Genomic DNA, 20,892 nt, shown 5'->3' with positions numbered 1-20,892 from the left:
TGCCTATTTATTTTCCTTGCTGGAGTTGTCTTCGCGTTTCTGTGCAGTGAGTCCAACAGCCTAGATTTATAATTCAATCTGCGTCTGTCTGTTTCTTGACAGAAGAGGATGAAATAATAGCAAGGCTCTGTTTTCTTTATAGCCAGGAATAGATAGCTGTGGCTTACCATCAATGTAAACTGTACAGGGCTTTGCGATGTTTCAGATGAATGATGATGCTGCTGTATGAAGGTAAATCACAGTGTCCTGGAGTCCCAGGTTGTTCTGCTGTTCTCACAGCAGAATTTCTCATTTCTCTCATTTCTGTAGCAGCGCACTTGAAGAGAAGTACATCAGCCCAGATTCTTCTTTGTGCTAACACCAGGAGTCACTGTGGCAGAGGCAGTGGAAGCAGGCTTATTCAAAATCGGTGCGGATCCAGTGGATGTCAGAACCTGTTTTGAGAGGTTTAGAGTGCAGAATTGGGAAGCCTCAATGGCTTCATGCTATAGTAGCTGGTTGCGTGACATGCAGCAAGTCACTGACCCTCTGAGAGCTGCAGTTCGGCTGATCAGAGGAAGAAGAACTGTCTTTGAGCATGAGGTCACTGTTTCATCCCTCAAATGAGACTGCAGTTAAATAGCAGATCCTTCTTTGCCTTACTCTAGCACTTGCCACAGGGGTGCATTCAACCTGTGAGTTACCTCTGCATAAATCTGAGATTTTCATAGTTAATTAGGGAACTGGAAATGAGACAAAGTGGATCTAATCCTTTTCCTTATCTTTTCTGCCTTCTATTGCATCTTCCATCTTTTCTGAACTTTCTGAAGTACAAGGGACAAGCAGGTTGAAAATAGGAAGAAAATTAGAAGCACTTGGCCTGGTGCCTGCCTTTACGCTGTGTTGACTAGGTTTTAATTGGCAATTCTTGTCTGTAATATAAGATAATTGCAGAGATTTCCGGGAATTGTTTGTAGAATAGGAAGAAACAGACACATGTGAGTTCTACTGGAGGAGCTTAATTAAGGACTTTATAAAGTGCAACAGATAGTGCTTTGCTAGTTAGGAAGAGAGACGTGAGGCCTCTTTGTAGACATTCAGCCACGATGGTTAGAGCTTCTGCTCCCTGCTGGCTAGGGATGCTCTGACATAATCTTCCATTAGGAAGACAAACAAATCCTTGTTTAATTCAAGGGTAATGCGCACTTTATGTTCTGGTCCAAACTGTGGAGATCATTTTTCAGAAAGTGAAGTTAGGCGGCCGTTGAGTGAAATTCCTTGTGTGCGTGGCATGACTGCCCTTCCCAACAGGAGCTTTGCTTTCACTGACCTCTGCAGTTGTTCTCTGCCTTCTGAAAGGCTTGCAGAAATGAGAAGACACATCAATAGTTGTACAGGTTTCTTTATAGACACTCCAGTGGCATGGAAGAAGGAGGATCAGTTTGGTTTTCGGACAGCAGTGCTCCCCAATAATTTCGTGTGAGGCCACAACCAACCTTGAGCTGGCTCCTGGACAGTTACGTCGGTGTGAAACTTGGAGAACAGAAGAGATTAATTTTTTTCCTAGTGCTAGTAATCAAACTATTTGTAAAGCCCTCATTGGTCTCTGGCTTCCGGGAAGTTATAAAGTGGAACAAAGAGAGGATATTGTAACTTACAGAGAAGAGAACTTCTCTTTCTGATCTTTGTTGGATCAGGTGCTGAACTTTGTGTTTTTCATTTCTGAAAGTACGAGAACGTGTTGAAAAAGTTCTGTGGTTGCATGTTCATGAAATGGTTTCAGGATACAATCTGCTCGTTTACTATTGCAGTAGAATTATGATTCCTGTTTGCTCCCCAGCACTGCTGTAGCTTTGATGAAATTAACCCTTGTTGCATTATCAGAGACTTATCTTGCAAAAGGAAAAATTAGCTAGTGGATAATGGACATTACAAGGGATAATCCTCTTTTAGGAACAGTTTATCTAGGTTTTCAAATTCCAAGAAGAACCTAAAATTGCAGAACAAATAGCTTGCAAGCAGGGAATATATCACCTAGCTGTGGAATAAAAAGATGACATTTGTCACCCTGCAGGGTCCTTTCCACGGGGTCATCTTGCTGGGCAGCCAGACAGATCTGCAAGATGATGACAAACACACTTTCAAGCTCCCTGCCTGGTGGATGCTTGGGAGGTATACATTATCTCATGTTCAAATGAATTTCCTCACTTTTTTAGCTTCAGTAACTTAGTTTCCATGGGATTAACTCTGAGGCCATCTCTTCTTTCTGCAGCTCGGTGTTCATTTCACTTCTGGCTGTATTGGAAAGTGATTACCTGGGAGGGATTTGGTTACACTGGGCTTCAACAAAGGCAACATCAGATGCTCGAGAAACGTTTTAAACTTAAGCTCTGAGGTTGGTTTTTGCTTTGTTTGTTCGGGTTTTTTTTAAGAACTGTTTACTAGCCCCCATGGCTAATGCTTTGAGTTGGCTGATTTTGTTCTGTAGCCTTAGGATCTTCCTGAGAGGTGAGTGGGTAACTTTCTCATATAGGCAGCCTTCTTTATTGTTTTGGTTTTTTAATTGGTACTGACACTTAACCTTCTGAAAGCTATAAGGCATTATGAGATCGCAGCTGTTTAGCTCACTCTGGTTATAAACTGATGAGTGTGGCTGCCGTTCTTTTAAAAGCACGATCTTTTTTAGGAGTTCATTCAGGGGAGAAAAAAGGTAGAGAAGGTGGGGGGATGCATTCACCAAGAGGTTTTAATTTTCTAGAGACAGAAAAAAAAAAGTGTCAGTGTTTTGGGGTAATAATAATAATGCCAAGGTACTTCTTTGAGTATGGAACAGATGGAAGAAAAAACAAACCCTGGAACTCTCTTCCCACACACACACACACTCATTTTTTGTTACTCGGGTACAGGCACACAGAGATGCCCTTCGTGAAGAGCATCATGTGAAATCCTTGCGGTTGCCATAGTGAAGCTCACTTTTCAAAACAAATTCATTAGGACGGTGGCACACTAGAATCTAAATCTAATAGGCTTGCAAAATGAAAGTAGGAAATGCAAAAAGGGAAATAGTGACTCAGTGTTCATTCTATTTTTTAAGTTCAGTTTTCAGGTATCTTACCCTTTGTCAAGGATTAATTACCTTTCTCTTATAGAACAGGATGTCAAGAAACTTACTAAAGAGGGATAGGTAAAATTGCTTGACTGTGTAGATTGGATAACTGAAGTAGAGAAAGATAAAGTATCTTGGCTGAGATTACACAGCAGTACAGTACCTCCTTCATGCCTTGGCTGTTTCCATCAGACTGTGCTGTTTGCGCTCTCTTGAAAACTTAAGTTTTCAACTTTTTGGCAAACAAAATGTGACCTTTTCAAAAGATGATAAAGACATGAGAAAGGCTCTCTGCTACCTACAGAGGGTAGTTGGTTTACTTTGATAAAACTTCTGAAACTGGGGTGTTTATCTAAAGCCTACTGGGATTTCCCCCCAGAATTTTGTGGTCAGAATATTTACATAGACATTTTAAGGGAACAGATTTTAATTCTGGAAGAGAAACCTTACCTTAATTTTAGCCACCAAAACTTCAGAGTGAATGTGATAATGGCCAGGGAAATAGAGTTGATGAATGGAAAACCCAAGAAGTTAGGTTTATTTCCAGCTTTGGTACATTATTTATGGCTTTGACAAGTCAACTAATTCATGTAGGTGTAACAGTAATAATGATAACAAGGAGCTTATTTGACTGTGGATCATGAGATTTTCTGATTAAGCTTCCTTCTTAACAAGACAGGCTTAGAATATTTCTTGTTTCTCTTTTAGTCACTATACTGGTGGGGTGCTGCGTCCCATTCATAAACACCGCTTCTCTATAAAGGCAAAATATTGTTCTTAACAATAAAAATGATTGTATTAGTAGTACTGGTGCTATTAACACCAGTGACAAAATTGTGCAGATATTACATTATGGTGTAATAATAACCAGTCATTTAGCTTGGAGTCTTGAACGTTTTTTCACCATACCTTAAACTTATTTCGTTTGCTTTCTTTTAGGGAGCTCTTCCCTCTCACCAAATCACAGCATAGACTGCCAGACCCACTGTCTCATAGACTGCAGGCAGGGACATTACTACACAGCTGGCAACTGCTTGGAATGTCCGACAGGTTTCTAGTAAGTCTCCTTCCTTCCCTCCTGCTCGGCACTTATACTCCTGCAATAAGAAAGTTAAACATTTGGGACATCATTTTTATGTTGAGAATATTTTTAAAGCTGTCTTGTAATACAGATCAGGTGGTGGGGCACAAAGCGTACTGCCAGTCCCTTAGAGATCAATAATGAGGAAAACCGCTGTCTTTGACTTAAAATGCTGTCCAGGGCTTTCTGCAGCAATTGACACTCACAGCTCTCCTTGAAGACAGCGGGAGTGATTGTTCTTCAGTGTGATAGTCTCAGTAAAATGTGTGACAGTCTCTGTGTTTGTGGGAATGTACAAAACCAGATTCCTTTTGAGATTGTTTAGGACAGATTTTGTGTATTTGTGTATTTAGGAGGGGCAGGAATGTTATTTGTGGCAGCAGCAGCATCTCAGCTGATTTTCAGCTTGAAAGAAGAATACAAGGTGTCTTTGGCCCCCAGTGCAGGGAATACTCCCCTGGAAAATTCATTCTGTGTCCCAGCTACTTACTGATATGCACGTCAGAAAATGCGACATAAGCTGGGCACAGAGCGATAGCCTGAGAACAGAGAAGTCTGGGTACAAAGAACGGAGAGCTGCAGGGGGGTGGTGGTTGCTTTCCAGAGGTGCTGAACCCAGCACCTAAATGAGCCATTTTCAGCTGGAAAGTGGTCGTAAACTCTGGTGTATCATTGCCAGTGTGCTCTGTCTTCCTCAGAAGAAAATCATTAAGACTGTTTTGTATGCAGAGAAATAATTTTATAACTTCTTTATTTTTGATCCAGTTGCCCCGGGGGTCAGGCAGCTCCAAGGAAATGCCCGCTGGGAACAGCCAATGAACTTACTGCTCAAGCAGACATCACAGCCTGCCAGGTAAGCTCAAGGAGAGGGGAAGAGAGTAAGCAGGTAAAGTAGTGCTTTTTGCCTCTACTGCCATGTATTTTGAACCATCTGATTTCAGGTGTCTTCCCGGATTTTGCAGTCTGCTTTGAATTTTTTCAGGAAATTCCTGCACTGTATTTGGCTCTGGTTTAGCTCAGAGAAAGCAGGTTGTTCCTCCAGGTAGACAGCAAGCAGCACTCCCTCCATTCATTGTTAACACCACTGACAGTGAAAAGCACGTGCGGGGAGCTCTCCAGAGTATGTCGGCCAGATTTCAAAAACAATCCAAGATCCTTTCTTTCTGGCACTTGAGCTGAGGATGTCTGAAACTGCTGGTTTACACTATTCATGCAAAGAATACGTTTCTGTGGATCTTACTGGCCACTTGGGAGGAATCTAGGAATGTAGTCAGAGTATGTAGGGATGCAATAAGGAAGGCTAAGGCCCGTTTGGAACTAAATCTGGCAAGGGATGTCAAGGACAACGAGAAGGGCTTTTTCAAGTACATCAGCAGCAAAAGGAAGACTAGGGAAAATGTGGGCCTGCTGCTGAATGAGGTGGGTGCCCTGGTGATGGAGGATACAGAGAAGGCAAAGTTACCGAATGCCTTCTTTGCTTCGGTCTTTACTGCTAAGGTCAGCCCTCAGGAATCCCAGACCCTGGAGGTAGGAGAGACAGTCTGGAGAAAGGAAGACCTTCCCTTGGCCAAGGAGGATAGAGTTAGAGAACATCTAGGCAAACTCGACATCCACGAATCCACGGGCCCTGATGGGATGCACCCACGAGTGCTCAGGGAGCTGGCAGATGTTATTGCTATGCTACTCTCCATCATCTTTGAAAGATCATGGAAAACAAGAGAGGTGTCTGAGGTCTGGAGGAAAGCCAATGTCACTCCAGTCTTCAAAAAGGGCAAGAAGGAGGACCCAGGAAACTACAGGCCAGTCAGCCTCACCTCCATCCCTGGAAAGATGATGGAACAGCTCATTCTGGGGGTCATCAGTAAGCATGTGGAGGAAAAGAAGGTTATCAGGGGTGGTCAGCATGGATTCACCGAGGGAAAATCATGCCTGACCAATCTGATAGCTTTCTATGATCGCATGACTGGCTATGTGGATGAGGGGAGAGCAGAGGATGTTGTCTGTCTTGACTGGAACAGGCTGCCCAGAGAGGTTGTGGAGTCTCCTTCTCTGGAGATATTCAAAACCTGCCTGGATCCGATCCTGTGCAACCTACTCTAGGTGATCCTGCTTCAGCAGGGGGATTGGACTAGATGATCTCCTGAGGTCCCTTCCAATCCCTACCATTCTGAGATTCTGTGATGTTCTTTGCGATCTCACTACAGGTTTGTCCTAATGGCTATCTCAGCCTAGAGAGTGGAGCTGGGTGTCGTGCGTGTCCAGATGGCTATTCGTGTGATCCACGTAGTGGTGTGCAGAGGAGCTGCGGTCCTGGTCAGTATTCACCAGAGGGAGAGTTGGAGTGTCAGGAATGTCCAGAGAGATACGTCTGCCCAGATGGACGGAGCAGAGAGGTACAGAATGAGCATCTTATTTTCCAAGGGCAAATTTTCATTCTTTGGGAGAGGCAGGGCCTGAACATGAACATATTGTCAAGGGAAGACAGGCTTCCCTGTTTTAATAGTAGGATACGGACCTTTCTTCATCAAAGAAAAGCATTCAAGACACTTCAGTGGTATAGTAGATCTAAGACCTTCCACAAGTAGCCTGTATTAAGAGAAATAAATATTTCTCATCTAAATTCTGAGAACGTTAGTGCTCCGATCACCTGCCACCAGTAAAGCTCTCAGCTGAGGACCCACAGAAGTTTGGAATTGGAAGTGCCATTTTTGCTTCTAGAAATTGTCCCTGGAGAACAGAGCTGAAGTGGTGCTGGGAAGGGAGAAGAGGGCAGAGAAGGAGGAGGCATGAGATAGATTTAAGTCCTGGGCTTTTTCCTGACTCAGGCCTCCCTGGGACACGGCTTGGGGCAGCAATGGCCTTTAGACCTTCTGGTGGTATGAATTTGTTTCTTCCCCTTAGCATTGTTTGGCCGGTCAGCAGCCAAATCCAAGCCGTACTCATTGTGTAACCTGCACTCCTGGTTCTTTCTCAACTGAAGACACTCTGCTATGCCAGCCCTGCCCAGCAGGTAAGTATATCTCACGAACATCTTCTATAGTCATGAAACCTTAGAACTTAAGGAGACACTTTGCTCTGGTGAAACTTAGCTGGCAGTATTGGAACAGAAATAGGCTCCTTGTGTCGCAGTAAAACTAGAGGTTAAAAATTAATTCCTGAGATAAAGCAGATGCCCTTCATGAAAAGCAGAGAATGAAAATGAGAGAACACCAAGAATCACAGCTGGTTTTAATAGTCATCGCACTTGCTGGGTTTATGGGGGAGGTCCAGCTGACGTAGCCTTGGGACATAAACTAGTACACCTGAATGCGCAAGTGTTGTTGAGCAACGAGGGAAGCTTTTGCTTTCTCTTTGCACACAGAAAGCAACACTCTCACTCTGTGATTTTAACTGATTGCCTGTAAAATTGATTCACGCACAGGTATAGCTTCCTCCACGGCCTTGATTCACTGGCCATCACAAATGTCCATTTATAGTGGGTGCTGTATTCCCAGCTGTGACAGCTGTGTAGGCATTAGGAATCAAATAAGGGCACACCGGTTTTCTTACCTAATTTCTCTTTCTGCTTGATACTCTCAAAGAAATCCAAATAAGCCCACGTTTAGGAAATTGCAGTGTGTCGTCGTTGGGGTGTCACAAATTCCTCACTGAGATGCTGATGCAGAATTAGGCAGCAGGGGAACAGACTAGGAGGGACTACATTTTTGTTGTGAAACAATTATCTCTTGAAATTATGACAGGCATAGAATGTCACTTCACATGACTAATTAGCCAGAAACATCCATCAAAGGAAATGACGGAGTAACTCGAGAAGCCACCTTAAATTACATTCTGTGAGAGTTTGCTATTTGGGAATAATCCTGATACAAAACCTCAAAGCTTTGTATTTGCCCAGACTGGTAGCCTGCCACTCTCCAGTGAGAGAGTATAGGTTAAGCCGTTCTAGTACTGGATGGCCGCCTGGCATAGTTTCCCCATAAAGAAAGAGTTTTCTGCAGCATTAAGATCTCCTAGCACGTCCCTTATACATCCCAGAGAATGAGTATAAGCCTAGTGAGGACTTCATTGCCCGAGGTTAGCTTTCTGTTGTGCTTGTTTCCTGTGATAAAGTGTGGTGCTTTGGTATCCCTCTGAGGCCCTCCACGTAAATTCTGTCCCATTTTTCAATACAGTACTTGGGAATAGGAAAAGTTTGGTGCTGCAAATAGCAGCAATATCGCTGATAATTCCCTCCGCATACCTTCAGACTTTAATTCCCATTTCCTAGCCCACCTGAACCCTAGCAGAAAGGCCTTCTAGGGAGGGAGAGCATGGTGTAGCTGTGAATTTGTAAAGGATGTGTAATGTCACCACAGGGATGCGGTTTGCGATCGGCAGTCCTACCAAGCTTTTCTCTCTCCTCTAAGCCCTGTACTACATGTGAAGATGAACTATTTAATGAACGGTATCAAGTGCCTCCTTGCAGAGTCACTAAACCCAGTAACTTGATTCTTATGTCTGTAATTAGAATCCCTCTTAATAAATAATGAAGAGTTCCTGTACTCTGGGTACCTTACCAGTAGAAGGAGAAATGGAGTAGCTAAAGAGATGGTGCTAGCCAAAATCTCAGTAGTTTAGATCCATTATAAGACACAGATGAGAGAGTAGAGCAGAGGAGTTCTCTTATTCTCAGAGCCTGGGGTTAGGTGTGAATAGCAAATAACTCATTTCTCTCAGGGTCAGTCATACATGGAAAGTGATGGTGAGTTTGTAGTTGTGCATCACGTTACACTTACTGTTTAATGTGCTCTGTAGAGGGCCAGGGAACCAATCATGGCTCCATTAAAAAAAAAACAGGAAATGTTGGCTTCTTTGGACTTACACAAGTATTTATAAATTGTACTTACCAAACGTTTGAACAAGCGAACGGACGCAGGCGTGTTAGAGCATGGATTTTAGAGTGACAGATTTGCTACTGTATTATTATTGCTTGTAGCGCAAGATCAGCCAAAGGCTGCGGTCAAGTTTCATCTCAATGTATCAACAGAAAACCTGGAGAGACCAAGTGAAAAATCTCTGAGTAGATGATCAACAGGTTAAATATATGCAGAGTATCCCATACTGAAATTCAATGCTTCAGTGTTAAAATCAGTCTTTCTTGTGTTTTTTGAATCTGAGTAAGTCATCCAGCCCAATTGCAAAGCCCTTAGATGGTAAGGAGTTTGAATACCATCACATGCAGGAGAGGCCTGAGGATTCCTAGTGTTCTTTTCCACGGTTTGACTGACTTTAATTATATATAATCTGTGTACCTAGTATTATGGTTGTGTGAAGGAAGTGTCATTGCTGTGCTGATACGTAGCAATATATTTCAACGTAGCAGTGGCACTTCCATGCCACAGTTAAATCCCCCCCCCTTTTTTTTTCTTTTTTTCTTCACTCTTCAAATATCCATTTGGAGTTTAGTAAATCATTTGATAATCAAGTTCTACAAAATCTTACTTGGAAAGAGTAATTAATTCAAGCTGGATATGAGCATTTCATCACTAGATGTATAACTGGCAGAAGGATTTTAAGTGAAAGATGGTGTATTGAACTGGGGAGAGGATTGCAGTCCTTAGAGCAGTAGCAGCAGCACTTCAGCTGATCTTTAATCGCCATGATCTTGGAGAGAGCAGAAGAATTGGAGTAGAAAGAGAAAACAATTAACTCTATGGATGCTAACTAATAAAACTCACTTGGATATTTAGCTTGGAATTTCGTTGTATGTCTTGAATTAAAAAATGTCTTGACATACTAAACATTTGAATTTTCTTTGCCAGCTTAGTTCTACAAAAGGAAGAAACATTTTTAGACAGGAAATTAATGAGAATTTATTTTTCAGATCTTGTCAAAATTTCCAAAACATGAAAGATTTGGGCTATCCGTAGTGTGCTGCTTTTAAATAAAGTCAGTGACCTGCTGTTTTCTTCCATTGATTATGTGCATGTGTCTCTGCTTATATTGCAGAACCAAACAATTTATAGTCTCCACATCAGCTTTGTTGGTATTCCTGAAATGAACATGTTCTTAGATAAAAGAACAGTCAATTGTTTAAATGGCAGCCTTCAACAAACAAGAGCTGTCTGAAATGCTATTGAAATTCTAGATCTCAAGCAAAATGTTAATTCAAAATTTAGCAAACCCAGAAAAAAATTGTAAAATTCTGTAACCTCCTCCTTTTTTTCTTTTTTTTTTTCCTCTTTTTTTTTACAACTTGCCATAAATGCTTAAAACTATTTGTAAACTTGACTATTCAAAGTTTGAAAATGCTACTGAGTTTCAAAGCTTTCTTTTCATTTTTTGTTTGTTAGCTTTAGTAGAAAGCTTTGCTCCTGGATTTCTGCCCTGTGCTTCTTGAGCTTTGTCTTTTCTCAGTGTAAACACAGGAAAATCCTTTATCTACTGCAGTGACCTTTTGAAAGTTCAAGTGCTTTAAACATCTTGAAATATCTTTTCTGGAGCAGGCTCCCTTGCTTCCTCCAGATAGCCCTTGCCCCCCCCGTGCAGGACAATTTAGCTGCTGACATCTATTGACTTAGTAAGTAAAAGGGTTGGAATTGGAAGGACCGACAAGACACGAATGGGCGAGGTTTATACACCTTTCACTTCGCCTGTTACTCGATTTTGCTCACTGCTTGTGAAAGACTTTTGTGAAATGCAGCCTACTGGAATGGCCTCCTTTCCATTCCTTTAAGTGAATCTGGCACCCCATTGCCATTAGGTATGAAACTCTTTCAATGCGTGAGTAAAGAAAGTGCACTTACCAGCCAGCAATCCCATGGAGGTTCTAGGCTGTTTTCATCAGTAGTCTACCAGCTCACCAGGGACCATCCTGGACTATGCCGCTTTCGAGTGTGCAAAGCTTAAATAGACTCTGAGAAACTGTGTAGTGCTGTATTGCCTAACACCTGTTTTATTTTAGGACACTATTACCACCTTAGCTTTGCCTCGAGCTTGTGCTAATAAATCCTTTTTAATTGGACAATGTATTAGCTCAGACCGAATGCTGTGCTGACACAATGTCAGCATGCAAGGGAACCCGTCACCTCTCTGCTCTGAGTCTGAGTTGTGCAGAATGTTGTTTCTGAACCACATGTTTCTCTTCTCTATAGGTCACTTCTGTTCTGATGGCCTTGCAGTCCCTCCATGCCCCGCAGGGAGTTTCAAGCCCAAAGAGGGACTTCACACATCAAGCAGCAGCTCCTCGTGCTTGCCAGGTCTGTGTCATAAAAGATCTTCATTTTGGACACTGGGGGCAATTCTCACTGTAAATCACATTAAGTACATTCTTATGAAGGGGCTGGCAGTTACAGTACTTCTTTACAAGACTCTGGCTCTGGCAGTACTAGAGCTGGATGAAGGGAACACCCATGGAATCTCCTACGAGTCACCGGATTTGTGGTGAAGCGTTCAGGAATTACAAAGCTGTTAAATCCAGCTTACTATCCATTTATGTCATTGGAATGGCCTTTATGGATACGGACCCTGGTATTTAGATATCTGCCCTATGCAGAAATTTCAAAGAAGTTGCAATGGAGGGAAAAGGTGGTTATTGTACTTTCAGTAGAAGGAAAGAAAATCAAGGAGCAATCCGAAATGATGTGCTAAAGTCATCCGGCAGGTCAGTCGTGAAGCAACTAGCCTGTTGTTAAAGCTGATTCAACTGTGTCAGCTTTGCACGTGAGACACTTGTTTTCGCACTATTAGTCAGCTTTGAGAAGATGTGCTATGCTGTAACACAAACTGATTTTCAAGCTCTTTAATTAGTGGAACAGAGAAGTAACATAATTAAAGTAAGTTGACTGTACGCTTTGGGAAAGGGTTTCTTTATTTGTATGTGTTTGAATCAATCACAATTGTCCCTGGCCCGTTCTTGCAGCAAGGGAAAATTAGGTTAGAGATTAGGCAAAGCTTTTTTTATTATAACAGGAAAAAAAAGCACTGGAATTTATGCCCTCAGAAGTTGTAGAAGCCCTGCCCTTAGGAGTTTTTTTAAGTGCCAAGTAGATGAAGCAGCATGTAATGTTCTGAAATGCATGCAAGAAGGTAGGCACAAGACTTCCACAGATTTCCAGCCCTATTTTCTGTGATGTTTCCTTCTAAATATTTTTTGTTTGGTTTCATTTTGTAAATCAGGAGAACTTTGTTTTGCGTACAGTATGACTGAGTCAAACTAATGATTGGGAAACTTACTGAAAGTGCCTAGATTCTGCAGTTCTCTAGTGGATATATTAATTTAAAAGGACAGAATAATAGAGCTTTGCTAAAGGCTTCTCTGCTACTAAATCTTTGCTTAGACATGGAAAGGGAGACCTGGCTTTCTGCTACAGTACTCACGTGTTGCTGAGGCTAGCTCTGCCTGTTTGGAACGTTTCAGAATACCTCGGTGTCTCTCTCAGTATAAAAAAAGGCCTCTCTCTCCTTAACAATGCTATACGAATGGGGAAAATAGAGTCGGAGGGAGATTCAGGGAATGAGCTCAATTCACTAAAGTAAACTTTGGCCCAAGCCCAGAATGTTTTGTCTTGGGTCACAAATCACCTGCTGCGCTGCTAGGAGCAGAAAACCTAGAGTTCAGTTGCTCAGTCTCCCTTTACATCTACTGGGCTCTTCCCCTCAGAGAGGTGCGTGTGCTAAGAAAATAATTATCTCCTTCAAATCAAGCCATATATTTTTCTGTTTGATCATTTCTTTCCTAGCAAATGACTCAGCTGCTAAAGCGTCTTGACTCTTGAATGATTTTTTTACTCACCAGCTAACTCTAGGAAATTGCTGCTTTCCGCCCACTTCTGAAATTAAAACCAGAAGTGCGTTTACATGCTGCGGCAAGGAACAAACCTCATATCTCATCAAGACAGCAAAATTCAAGAGACAGGGCCAGTGGCACCTGAACAAACACTGTAGAAGCTGCAAAGTAAATTAGAGTTTAAAAACTCTTTCGGTTGTTCAATAATGTAAGCTGCTATGCTGTGCCTGTACTACTTTATATAATGATGTTGTCAACTCTCCTAAGTAACATTTGGCAAAGGTAGGACAACGCTTGCTGCAAAATAGGCAGGGGACACATGAATAAACTCTGACAAGCCATAGAATATTTCAGGTATACTGCCATGAGGTAAATGATGGCTCGTATGTTATTAACTTGTGTCTACTGTCTGCACTACAGTGTGTTAAGTGTGACATACTTCCCCTTGGTGAAACCAGGTTTGTCTGCATTACATTTATTGCACAGCAAGTACATGGGCTAGCCTGGGCCTGCAGAATAGATAATATGCTGTAAATCCGCACCCTGGTTGATCTTGTATAATGTGTCCAGGCAGACACGCTATTAAGTCTGTTCTGAACTCCAAAGGGAAGCAGCATCTGCAGAACGTCAGGCAAGAAATAGAAATTGTATGTCCTTATAGCCAAGTGGCATGGATTCTGGTTATATAAAGTAACAGTCCCGCTGGATTTGCTGGGGGGTGCAGATCCACATCGTGAAGCTTTTGCCAGCTTAAGGCAATTTTTAAAGGGTCCCACAGCTCCATGAGGCTGCAGCCTCCCTCAGGTGTGCTGACTCAGTTGCTGTGCTCGCAGCTGTGGAATTTCATAGTCTTGAGGAATTCAAATCTTGCTGCACTGAGGTTTTTGAGCCTTGTGTTCATCTGTGCCATGTGGAGTAGATGTAAGGGGGAAATAATGAGATTTTTCTGAGGGGTGGGAATGAGCAAGTGGGTGGAAGGCAGAGGGAGAGATGACCCTAAAACTTGTGTTGCACCCCAAGGAATCCTAATCTGGACCTGCACCTTCATCTGTGGAGGGGGAAGCCTAGATTTTAATAAATCCTGATCATTTTGGGGATGCTTTAAGGCGCTATTCCAGCCTGCAGAGGCACTTACGCACTAGTATAGGCTGGAGCCTTGCCTTGACAAGCATTTGGAAGGCGGCAGGGGTTCAAGTTGGAAGTACTTCAGGGAGCCATCATCATCAGTGGTGTTTTCCTTCGCCGTGGACTGCTCTATGTCCTTTATGCTTTTGAAAAGACTGACTCAGGAGGATAGCAACTACTCCTGTGCTAAATCTGTGCTTCCTTTTCGCTAAGTTAAACACGTGGAGACGTTTTTGTAATGAGATGCACTCTCTGAACATGGTAACATCAGTAAGGGATCGTTGGTTTATTATATATTGATCTTACTAGTGTTCCTTTAAGGTACAATGCAAGCATCTTTTGTTTAACACACGGGATTGTAGAGATGATCACAGAATTGGTTATCATTCAAGCAAGTATCCATGTGTTCATACTGCCTATATCTCCAGTCTGCAAAACCCATTCATCTCTCTATTCAGAATGCAAATATGGAAACAGCTCAGCTTTTGTGGAAACCCCAGGCTCTCTTACAACTGGGGCCTAAGCATTGTGATCATTAAATATACCTACATCAGAGTGTGTTTTCAGGCTGATGTTTTCATTTATTTCTTAATGTATCTCATTTCTTGTATTATCGGCTCAGAACACAGTCCAGATGGTTTTACTGCTTCATCAGCCACTCAACCACAGTAACATTCAGCTAATCCAACACCACCACCTTCTGGCTTTGCAGTAACTTTATTGTTGGTATGCATGAACCTCCGTCATACTTTCTTGCTGTAGGTGAAAGCAAAGGCATCGTATTTTGTAGGACTCTCTATTGTGTCAGCAGGTCATGTTCCTTTTGGGATCTTACATGTCTTTTTTTCTCTTTAGGAATTGGATTGTGTTTGAAGTGCCCTGCTGGGTATTTCTGTCCTGCTGGAGCAAGTTATCCAGTCCCATGCCAGCCAGGTACATACAATCCTCTCCAAGGACAGGACGAAGCCGCTGATTGCAGAGCCTGCCCAGCAGGGAGAGCTTGTACTCAGGCTGGCTTAGCCCAGCCTGACGCGGAGTGCTTACCAGGGTAAGCCTTGGTTGTTTTCTGTGCTTCCATTTATGTCTGTGCATATATTTTGCCTCCATTGGTTTTGCTTTGTGCATGGGGAGGTGCAGGTGTATCCTCTGCTACGTCAAGATTTTACTGCAGTTTCTGGTAAATCAGTGTGGTGTAGACTGTTCTGGGGGAAGGCACCGCTGCCTGCTATTGCCACAGGACAGGTGGTAAAAAGAGCCAAGAATGCACTGGGCCACACGTGCCACGGTGATGAACAACGCAACCTCGCTGAATAACCCACTTTTGGTGAAAAATGTATGACACAACCAGTTCATTTACAATATTTCATTTTCAGTATTTCTGCATTATTGTCAGTTACATTGCTGTCAGCCACAGCATCAAGTGCTTCAGCTTCTCCCCAGCTGCAGCATTCATCCTAATATTCTGGTAGGACACAGAGTTTGTCTCCCGCTTGCCTCAAAACATTTGTCTCACCTAGCCTGCTGTGTTTTGTTAGGTATGTGTGCCCAACGGGGTCATCCAGCCCTCATTTTCCCAGCAACGCCTGTCCTCCAGGAACAGTTGGCAATGACTTCAACCTCTTTGACAAGTCTCAGTGTGAAACATGCCTCGCTGGATTTGCCTGTATGAGAGGTATGTGGTTTTACGACAAAGGGAACTGTTCTTTGGTAGCCAGTATCACAGAGCCCACCAGTAAGTACTAGAGCAGGTCAGTGGGCTATCACAACGATGGTAAACGGGAAAATGTTGCCCTTTAGTGCAGAGGCTGCTGTGCCTGCTGGACAAGTTGATTTTAATTTTACTCTGAAGGTTTCTCTTTGTGCCACCCATGGTTACTGTTTTAGCTTCATGACCTGGAAGCGGCCAGCTTTTAGTCTTCAAAGTTTTTTGGTGGCCTCTTCACTTTAATGTCTATGCCAGCTTTGGACAGGGGCACCATGCAGGATACTGGACTTGAAGAATAATTGCTTTAGTAACCAGTTCTGTGATAGAGCCTCTCATCAACAGAGGAAGTAATTATTGTTATTCCATTTTAGATAGAGAAAAGGCACAAAATGAGAAGACAAGTCTGCTCAGGGACATCCAGCAGAAAACAGAATGAGAGAACTAGATTGTGTGAAGCCAGTACGCTACCCATTAGGCTACATTGCTTTTCTTAAATTTGTGTTTACAGGAACAGGGGGGAAACAGAAGCCTCCCACTCCATGCCCAGCTGGTCACTACTGCCCACCAGGCACAAAGCACCCAATGCAGTACAAGTGTGCCCCAGGCACCTGGAGCAATAGGACAAGCCTGACCTCGGAAGAGGAGTGCTTTCCGTGCCCTGCAGGCTGGTTTTGTGTAGGAGGAGCCCGTACCCCGACTGGGATGTGCAGCTCAGGGCACTACTGCCCTCAAGGTAGGTAGCTTTTCTCAGAAGTGAAGGAGATGTAGTTTATTTCTGTCTTGGGGAATTTTGTGGACTCTGATAAAGTCACGCGCTGACTTTACAGCATATTTTTTGCACCAAAATATTTCTATATGGAGTTGGATAGCAAACTGTCCATTCTGTATAGTCAATACTTTGTACTGTTTGAACTGAGCATGTTGGTGTCATTATGTTTTTCCCTTAATTTGCAAAGAATTAATATGCACAATCAAGTGTCTGGTACAAGCACAATTCTAAACTTGAGACATCCTGCAGAGATCCTACAATATTTATTAAATGGGCAGGGGGGTTTGTTGTTGTTCTTGAAGTTGTATTTACGTGTAACTCATGTAAATACTTAATATCTGTGAAGAACAGGCTGCCTTACTGCCTTCTGTCTTCAAGGCTGTATTAAAAATTAGGACGGTTCTCTCCTCCTTTTTTGGAAAGGTACATGGAGAGGCACGCAGTTCCCCTGCCCTGCAGGAACTTACAGTACCAGGCTGGGAAATGGCAGAGTGGAAGATTGCGCTGCCTGCCCTGCAGGAGCTTTCTGCACCAGTGGGACCTCCAAGCCAGTTCTATGCCCAGCGTAAGTACACTACGCATGCTGCAGTAGTTGTGGGTCTCTGACCCGTGCAGGTACAAAATAAAATATTTCTACGTGGCATTTCAGAACACTTCTGACTTTAAGTAATATCTTTCTGCACCAGAAATGTTTGCAAGTTCCTTTCACCTTGCATGTTACTGGGTGGTCCAGCAAATTTTTTCGAAATCAAGCGGTTTCTTGGCCTCAGAAATGTTAGATGTCCTCTATACAAAAGACTGAGAATGCAGACCAGAGGTGCGCTGTCCTTTTCTTGGTCACTTCTCTGCTGTTTGCGACTCTTCCTTCTGTTGTGTTTTCTCCTGCAGAGGAACCTATCGCATGGAACATGGTGCGAAAGTGGCTGCAGACTGCATCCCTTGTCCTGGAGGGTATTACTGCCCTGAGCTTGGCACTGTTACTCCTCAAACGTGTGGTGCTGGCAACTTCTCAGTAAGTAGCAATAATTTTATCCTGACATCTGTTCAGCATAAGGACTGAATTTTGGCAGAAAAGGGAGCTTCAAGGGGAGGTTGAGGCTTTGAGTGCCTCAAAGGAAGCACTGGAATGAGCCCGTCTCCTTGCATAATGAGTATCCTGCTCCTGCTGGCAAAGGGCGTTGGATTGACTGTTGTGAGGATCAGAACCTTTTGCAGGGATAATCCACAGGCAGTGGCAGGGCCTGCTTCTTATTTGTGAAGCCTGGGCTTTCTTGCCTGCAGGGTGAATACACTGACTTGCATGCTGTTTGTTGTTCATAGGTTAGGTTACATGGAATTTTTAAAAGGAAGTCTTTGTGTTTCCCCTAGTATTACTGAGCATAACAGGAAGTGTTTTATAAGAGCAGGGTCCTGTCATCCATTCCCAAAAGCAATGTCTTTGATCAACGGCCATGTTTTTGCAGACTGTTTGGTTTACTGATAGGGTCTGCTGTAGAGTTGGTTGCATTGATTTCCTTTGGTTTGTGCATCAACACAGCTTGCCAAATGTGCAAGGATTCTTTTGCGTTCCAGAAGTGGAACCGTGTGCCTTTCATGTTGTAGGACCAAGGTTCAGCCTCCTGCTTGCCATGTCTTGTTGGACATTACTGTGCCAGCGAGCACACCAGCCGGGAGGTGATGCTCCTGGCCATGATTTGCCCAGCAGGTCTCCTGTGCCCAGAAGGACAGGCAGTTGTTCCAGATGCCGGTGCAAATGCCTGCCCGAGAGGATACTACTGTCCCCGGGGAGATACTGTAAGTGAAACTGCTTTCGTCTTTGGGATTCACTGTTCTTTCAAGTTGGCTGTACGGTTACAGTCTGCACTGGGATTAGTCTGGCTATGGGAGCCTTTCCTAAAAAAATTTTTTTTACTGATTTCTGTACTCTTGGTGTTCATAGATCGTAGCGGTATGAACATAAAACTGTTCATAATGGTATAACATTTTCTGAGATGCTGTATATAATACAGAAGATTGGATCCCCATTCTATTATACCATCTTTTCAGCCTTCACAGCAGATTCCTAGTGTCGCTTTTCAGTGTTTGTTCCCAGTTACTGGGAAGAATTATGTTCACAGCTTCAGCTGCTGTATTTTTACCTTGTGGGATGCAGCAGTCATATTAGTATGTTAAAGACCTATTTTTCTATTCCATTTCAAGGACTTGCATGCTAAGCCTTGCCCCAATGGGACCTATGGTGCGCAGAGGGGTCTAAGCAGCGCTGATGAATGCTTACCATGCCCCTCAGGGAAGTACTGCTACAGAGATGGGATCGAGCCTTCGGGAATTCTCCACCCTGTAAGTAATAGCCCAGGTTCTCCCGACTGGTTTTTTTTTTTCCAAAGGCTGCAGCTGTTAACGGAGCAAGCTTAATGCATGTTTTCTCTCTTAAATTTGCCTTCTGCCTGTCGATGCAGGCTATGAAAGAGAGTTCAAAGGTCAGGAATTGGTGCTGCTCTGTCTCTAATGAGTTTTGGGATCTTTCATTGTGATTGTCTTGTCTCTGGAAAGAGTGAGCTCTTCAAATATTAATAGCTGTTAAAAAAAGAAGCCTCTATTAAGAGTAAAAAATGCAGTTGGATTCTCTTCAATGTGCATGAATCCATGCTTTTATTTAAGAGGGATGTGATAATTTATCCCAGTTACAGCTCTTTTCCAAGCACTGAAGAGGAGCACCTTCCCCACAATTGTTGTGGCAACGTGTATGGCCTGTCTCAATGACAAGATTTTACCTTAAAAAAATCTAAAATACTATCCTACATGGTCAGAATTTTACTGATAAGACTATGAATTCCCTTACTTCCCTTCTTTTCTGCTTCATTTTCTTGCAGTAAAAAAAATCCAGGTTATTCAAATTGTAGACGAAGCTTGGATCTTTCTGTGTTGAATCTTAACATATTCCTCTTCCCTACTTGGAAAAAGACAACAAAACCATGCCTGACAGTGTATTTTGCTTTCCAGACTGGAGATTGCCCACCTGGCTATAACTGCCCTCCAGGAACTGGATTCCCTTTCTCCTTCCCCTGTACACCAGGCTTCTTCTGGGATAATTCCAGCGTAGAGGGTGAAGACACTTGCAGACCATGTCCACCTGGGTACTACTGCGACTCTCTTGCCATGTCAGAGCCCAAAACCTGCCCAGCAGTGAGTTGTTCTTTCTTGGTTATCTATGGAACAAGCTGGTGTGTGGGCGTCTATTTAATAGAAGAGCCTTAAATGCTGAATTAAGCTGGTTTCGTTTTGCAGGGGTTTTACTGCATCAAAGGCAGCTCTAATCCTGAACCCTGTCCAGAGGGTACATACAATAACAAGAAGGGGCTGTCTGGACCCTCGGAGTGCAGCCCCTGTGACTGTGGTTTTTACTGTTCTGCTCCGGGACAGACTGGGCCAAGTGGTCCCTGTGAAGCTGGATTCTACTGCCAGGGCAGGGCCCTGACTCCAGTAAGTCACATTGTTCTCCTTCTTACCTAATTGTGCTCTGCTGTGGTGGTTTTTTTCCATAGCGGTGCTTTTTATTAACCCAGTGACTTCAAGAGTCACAATTTTGTACTGCTCACACTCAAGTTTATGGCATGAGGGCCACTCATGCTGCCCTCAAAGGGAGTGTAACCACGTCATATTTTTCCCTCTCAACACTAACACCCCGTTAACTAAAAATGTAGCCAAGTGAAAAGTTCAGTGGGTGTGAATCACAGTGGGGTTGCTAGTGTAAAATGGTCATCCGTACTTATTCTTTTTGTGTTTGCTACGTTTCCCTTAAGTACGTATTGTTTGTTCTCTGTACAACAGAGTATGTCTCTGTTTTTCTTTATTGCCTTGGGCCCAAATCAGTACGATGCCTTAAATAATTTAACCCTGTTTACTCCTTTTTCTGAATGATGCCTTTTGCAATTTCAGTTGCCCACAGATGGTGTGACAGGAGACGTGTGTCCTGCTGGGGCATACTGCCCGCCGGGCTCTCCCTTACCTATCCCCTGTCCTCCAGGGACTTACAGCAACGTGAGTGGGTTGAGAAGCCTCCACGAGTGCTTGGACTGCCCACCGGGGTGAGTGTCATCTTTGGAGAGTATGGCTCAGTTCTGTCCCCTTGCAAAGGGATTGTTCAGCCCTTGCGGTTGTTACCTTCTGCCCTCTTGCAGAGGACTCTCCTCTCTTCCCAGGGCTCTAGTGCAAATGCGTTACCTCTGTTCTCTGTGGCTATGTACCTGTATCAGTAGATTTACAATAAGGAATTTGAATTGTCTGAGTTGTCTCCCAGCTTTTACTGTTCACTGGCTTCTGTCAAGACTCATTATGTCTGTGGTGCAGATGGCTTGACCTA

At 43.3% G+C, this 20,892-nt stretch overlaps 1 protein-coding gene across 1 annotated transcript in view; it reads left to right on the top strand.

The window, feature by feature from the left end:
- The first annotated feature begins 4,033 nt into the window (after positions 1-4,033).
- Positions 4,034-20,892, top strand: part of LOC129196231 (zonadhesin-like) — a 51,509-nt gene continuing 34,650 nt past the window's right edge. The window contains exons 1-15 of the mRNA XM_054803373.1: positions 4,034-4,142; positions 4,932-5,019; positions 6,371-6,559; positions 7,068-7,176; positions 11,300-11,404; positions 14,914-15,106; positions 15,594-15,730; positions 16,272-16,496; positions 16,956-17,097; positions 17,421-17,544; positions 18,135-18,326; positions 18,732-18,869; positions 19,533-19,715; positions 19,818-20,012; positions 20,469-20,617. Coding sequence (XP_054659348.1) covers positions 15,724-15,730; positions 16,272-16,496; positions 16,956-17,097; positions 17,421-17,544; positions 18,135-18,326; positions 18,732-18,869; positions 19,533-19,715; positions 19,818-20,012; positions 20,469-20,617 — 1,355 coding nt within the window. The 5' untranslated portion in view covers positions 4,034-4,142; positions 4,932-5,019; positions 6,371-6,559; ... (2 more) ...; positions 14,914-15,106; positions 15,594-15,723. The remainder of the gene's footprint in view (positions 4,143-4,931; positions 5,020-6,370; positions 6,560-7,067; positions 7,177-11,299; positions 11,405-14,913; positions 15,107-15,593; positions 15,731-16,271; positions 16,497-16,955; positions 17,098-17,420; positions 17,545-18,134; positions 18,327-18,731; positions 18,870-19,532; positions 19,716-19,817; positions 20,013-20,468; positions 20,618-20,892) is intronic.

The sequence above is a fragment of the Grus americana genome, chromosome 24 (assembly GCF_028858705.1).
Source record: "Grus americana isolate bGruAme1 chromosome 24, bGruAme1.mat, whole genome shotgun sequence".
Lineage (NCBI taxonomy): Eukaryota > Metazoa > Chordata > Aves > Gruiformes > Gruidae > Grus > Grus americana.
This window is presented reverse-complemented; position numbering and strand designations above follow the sequence as displayed.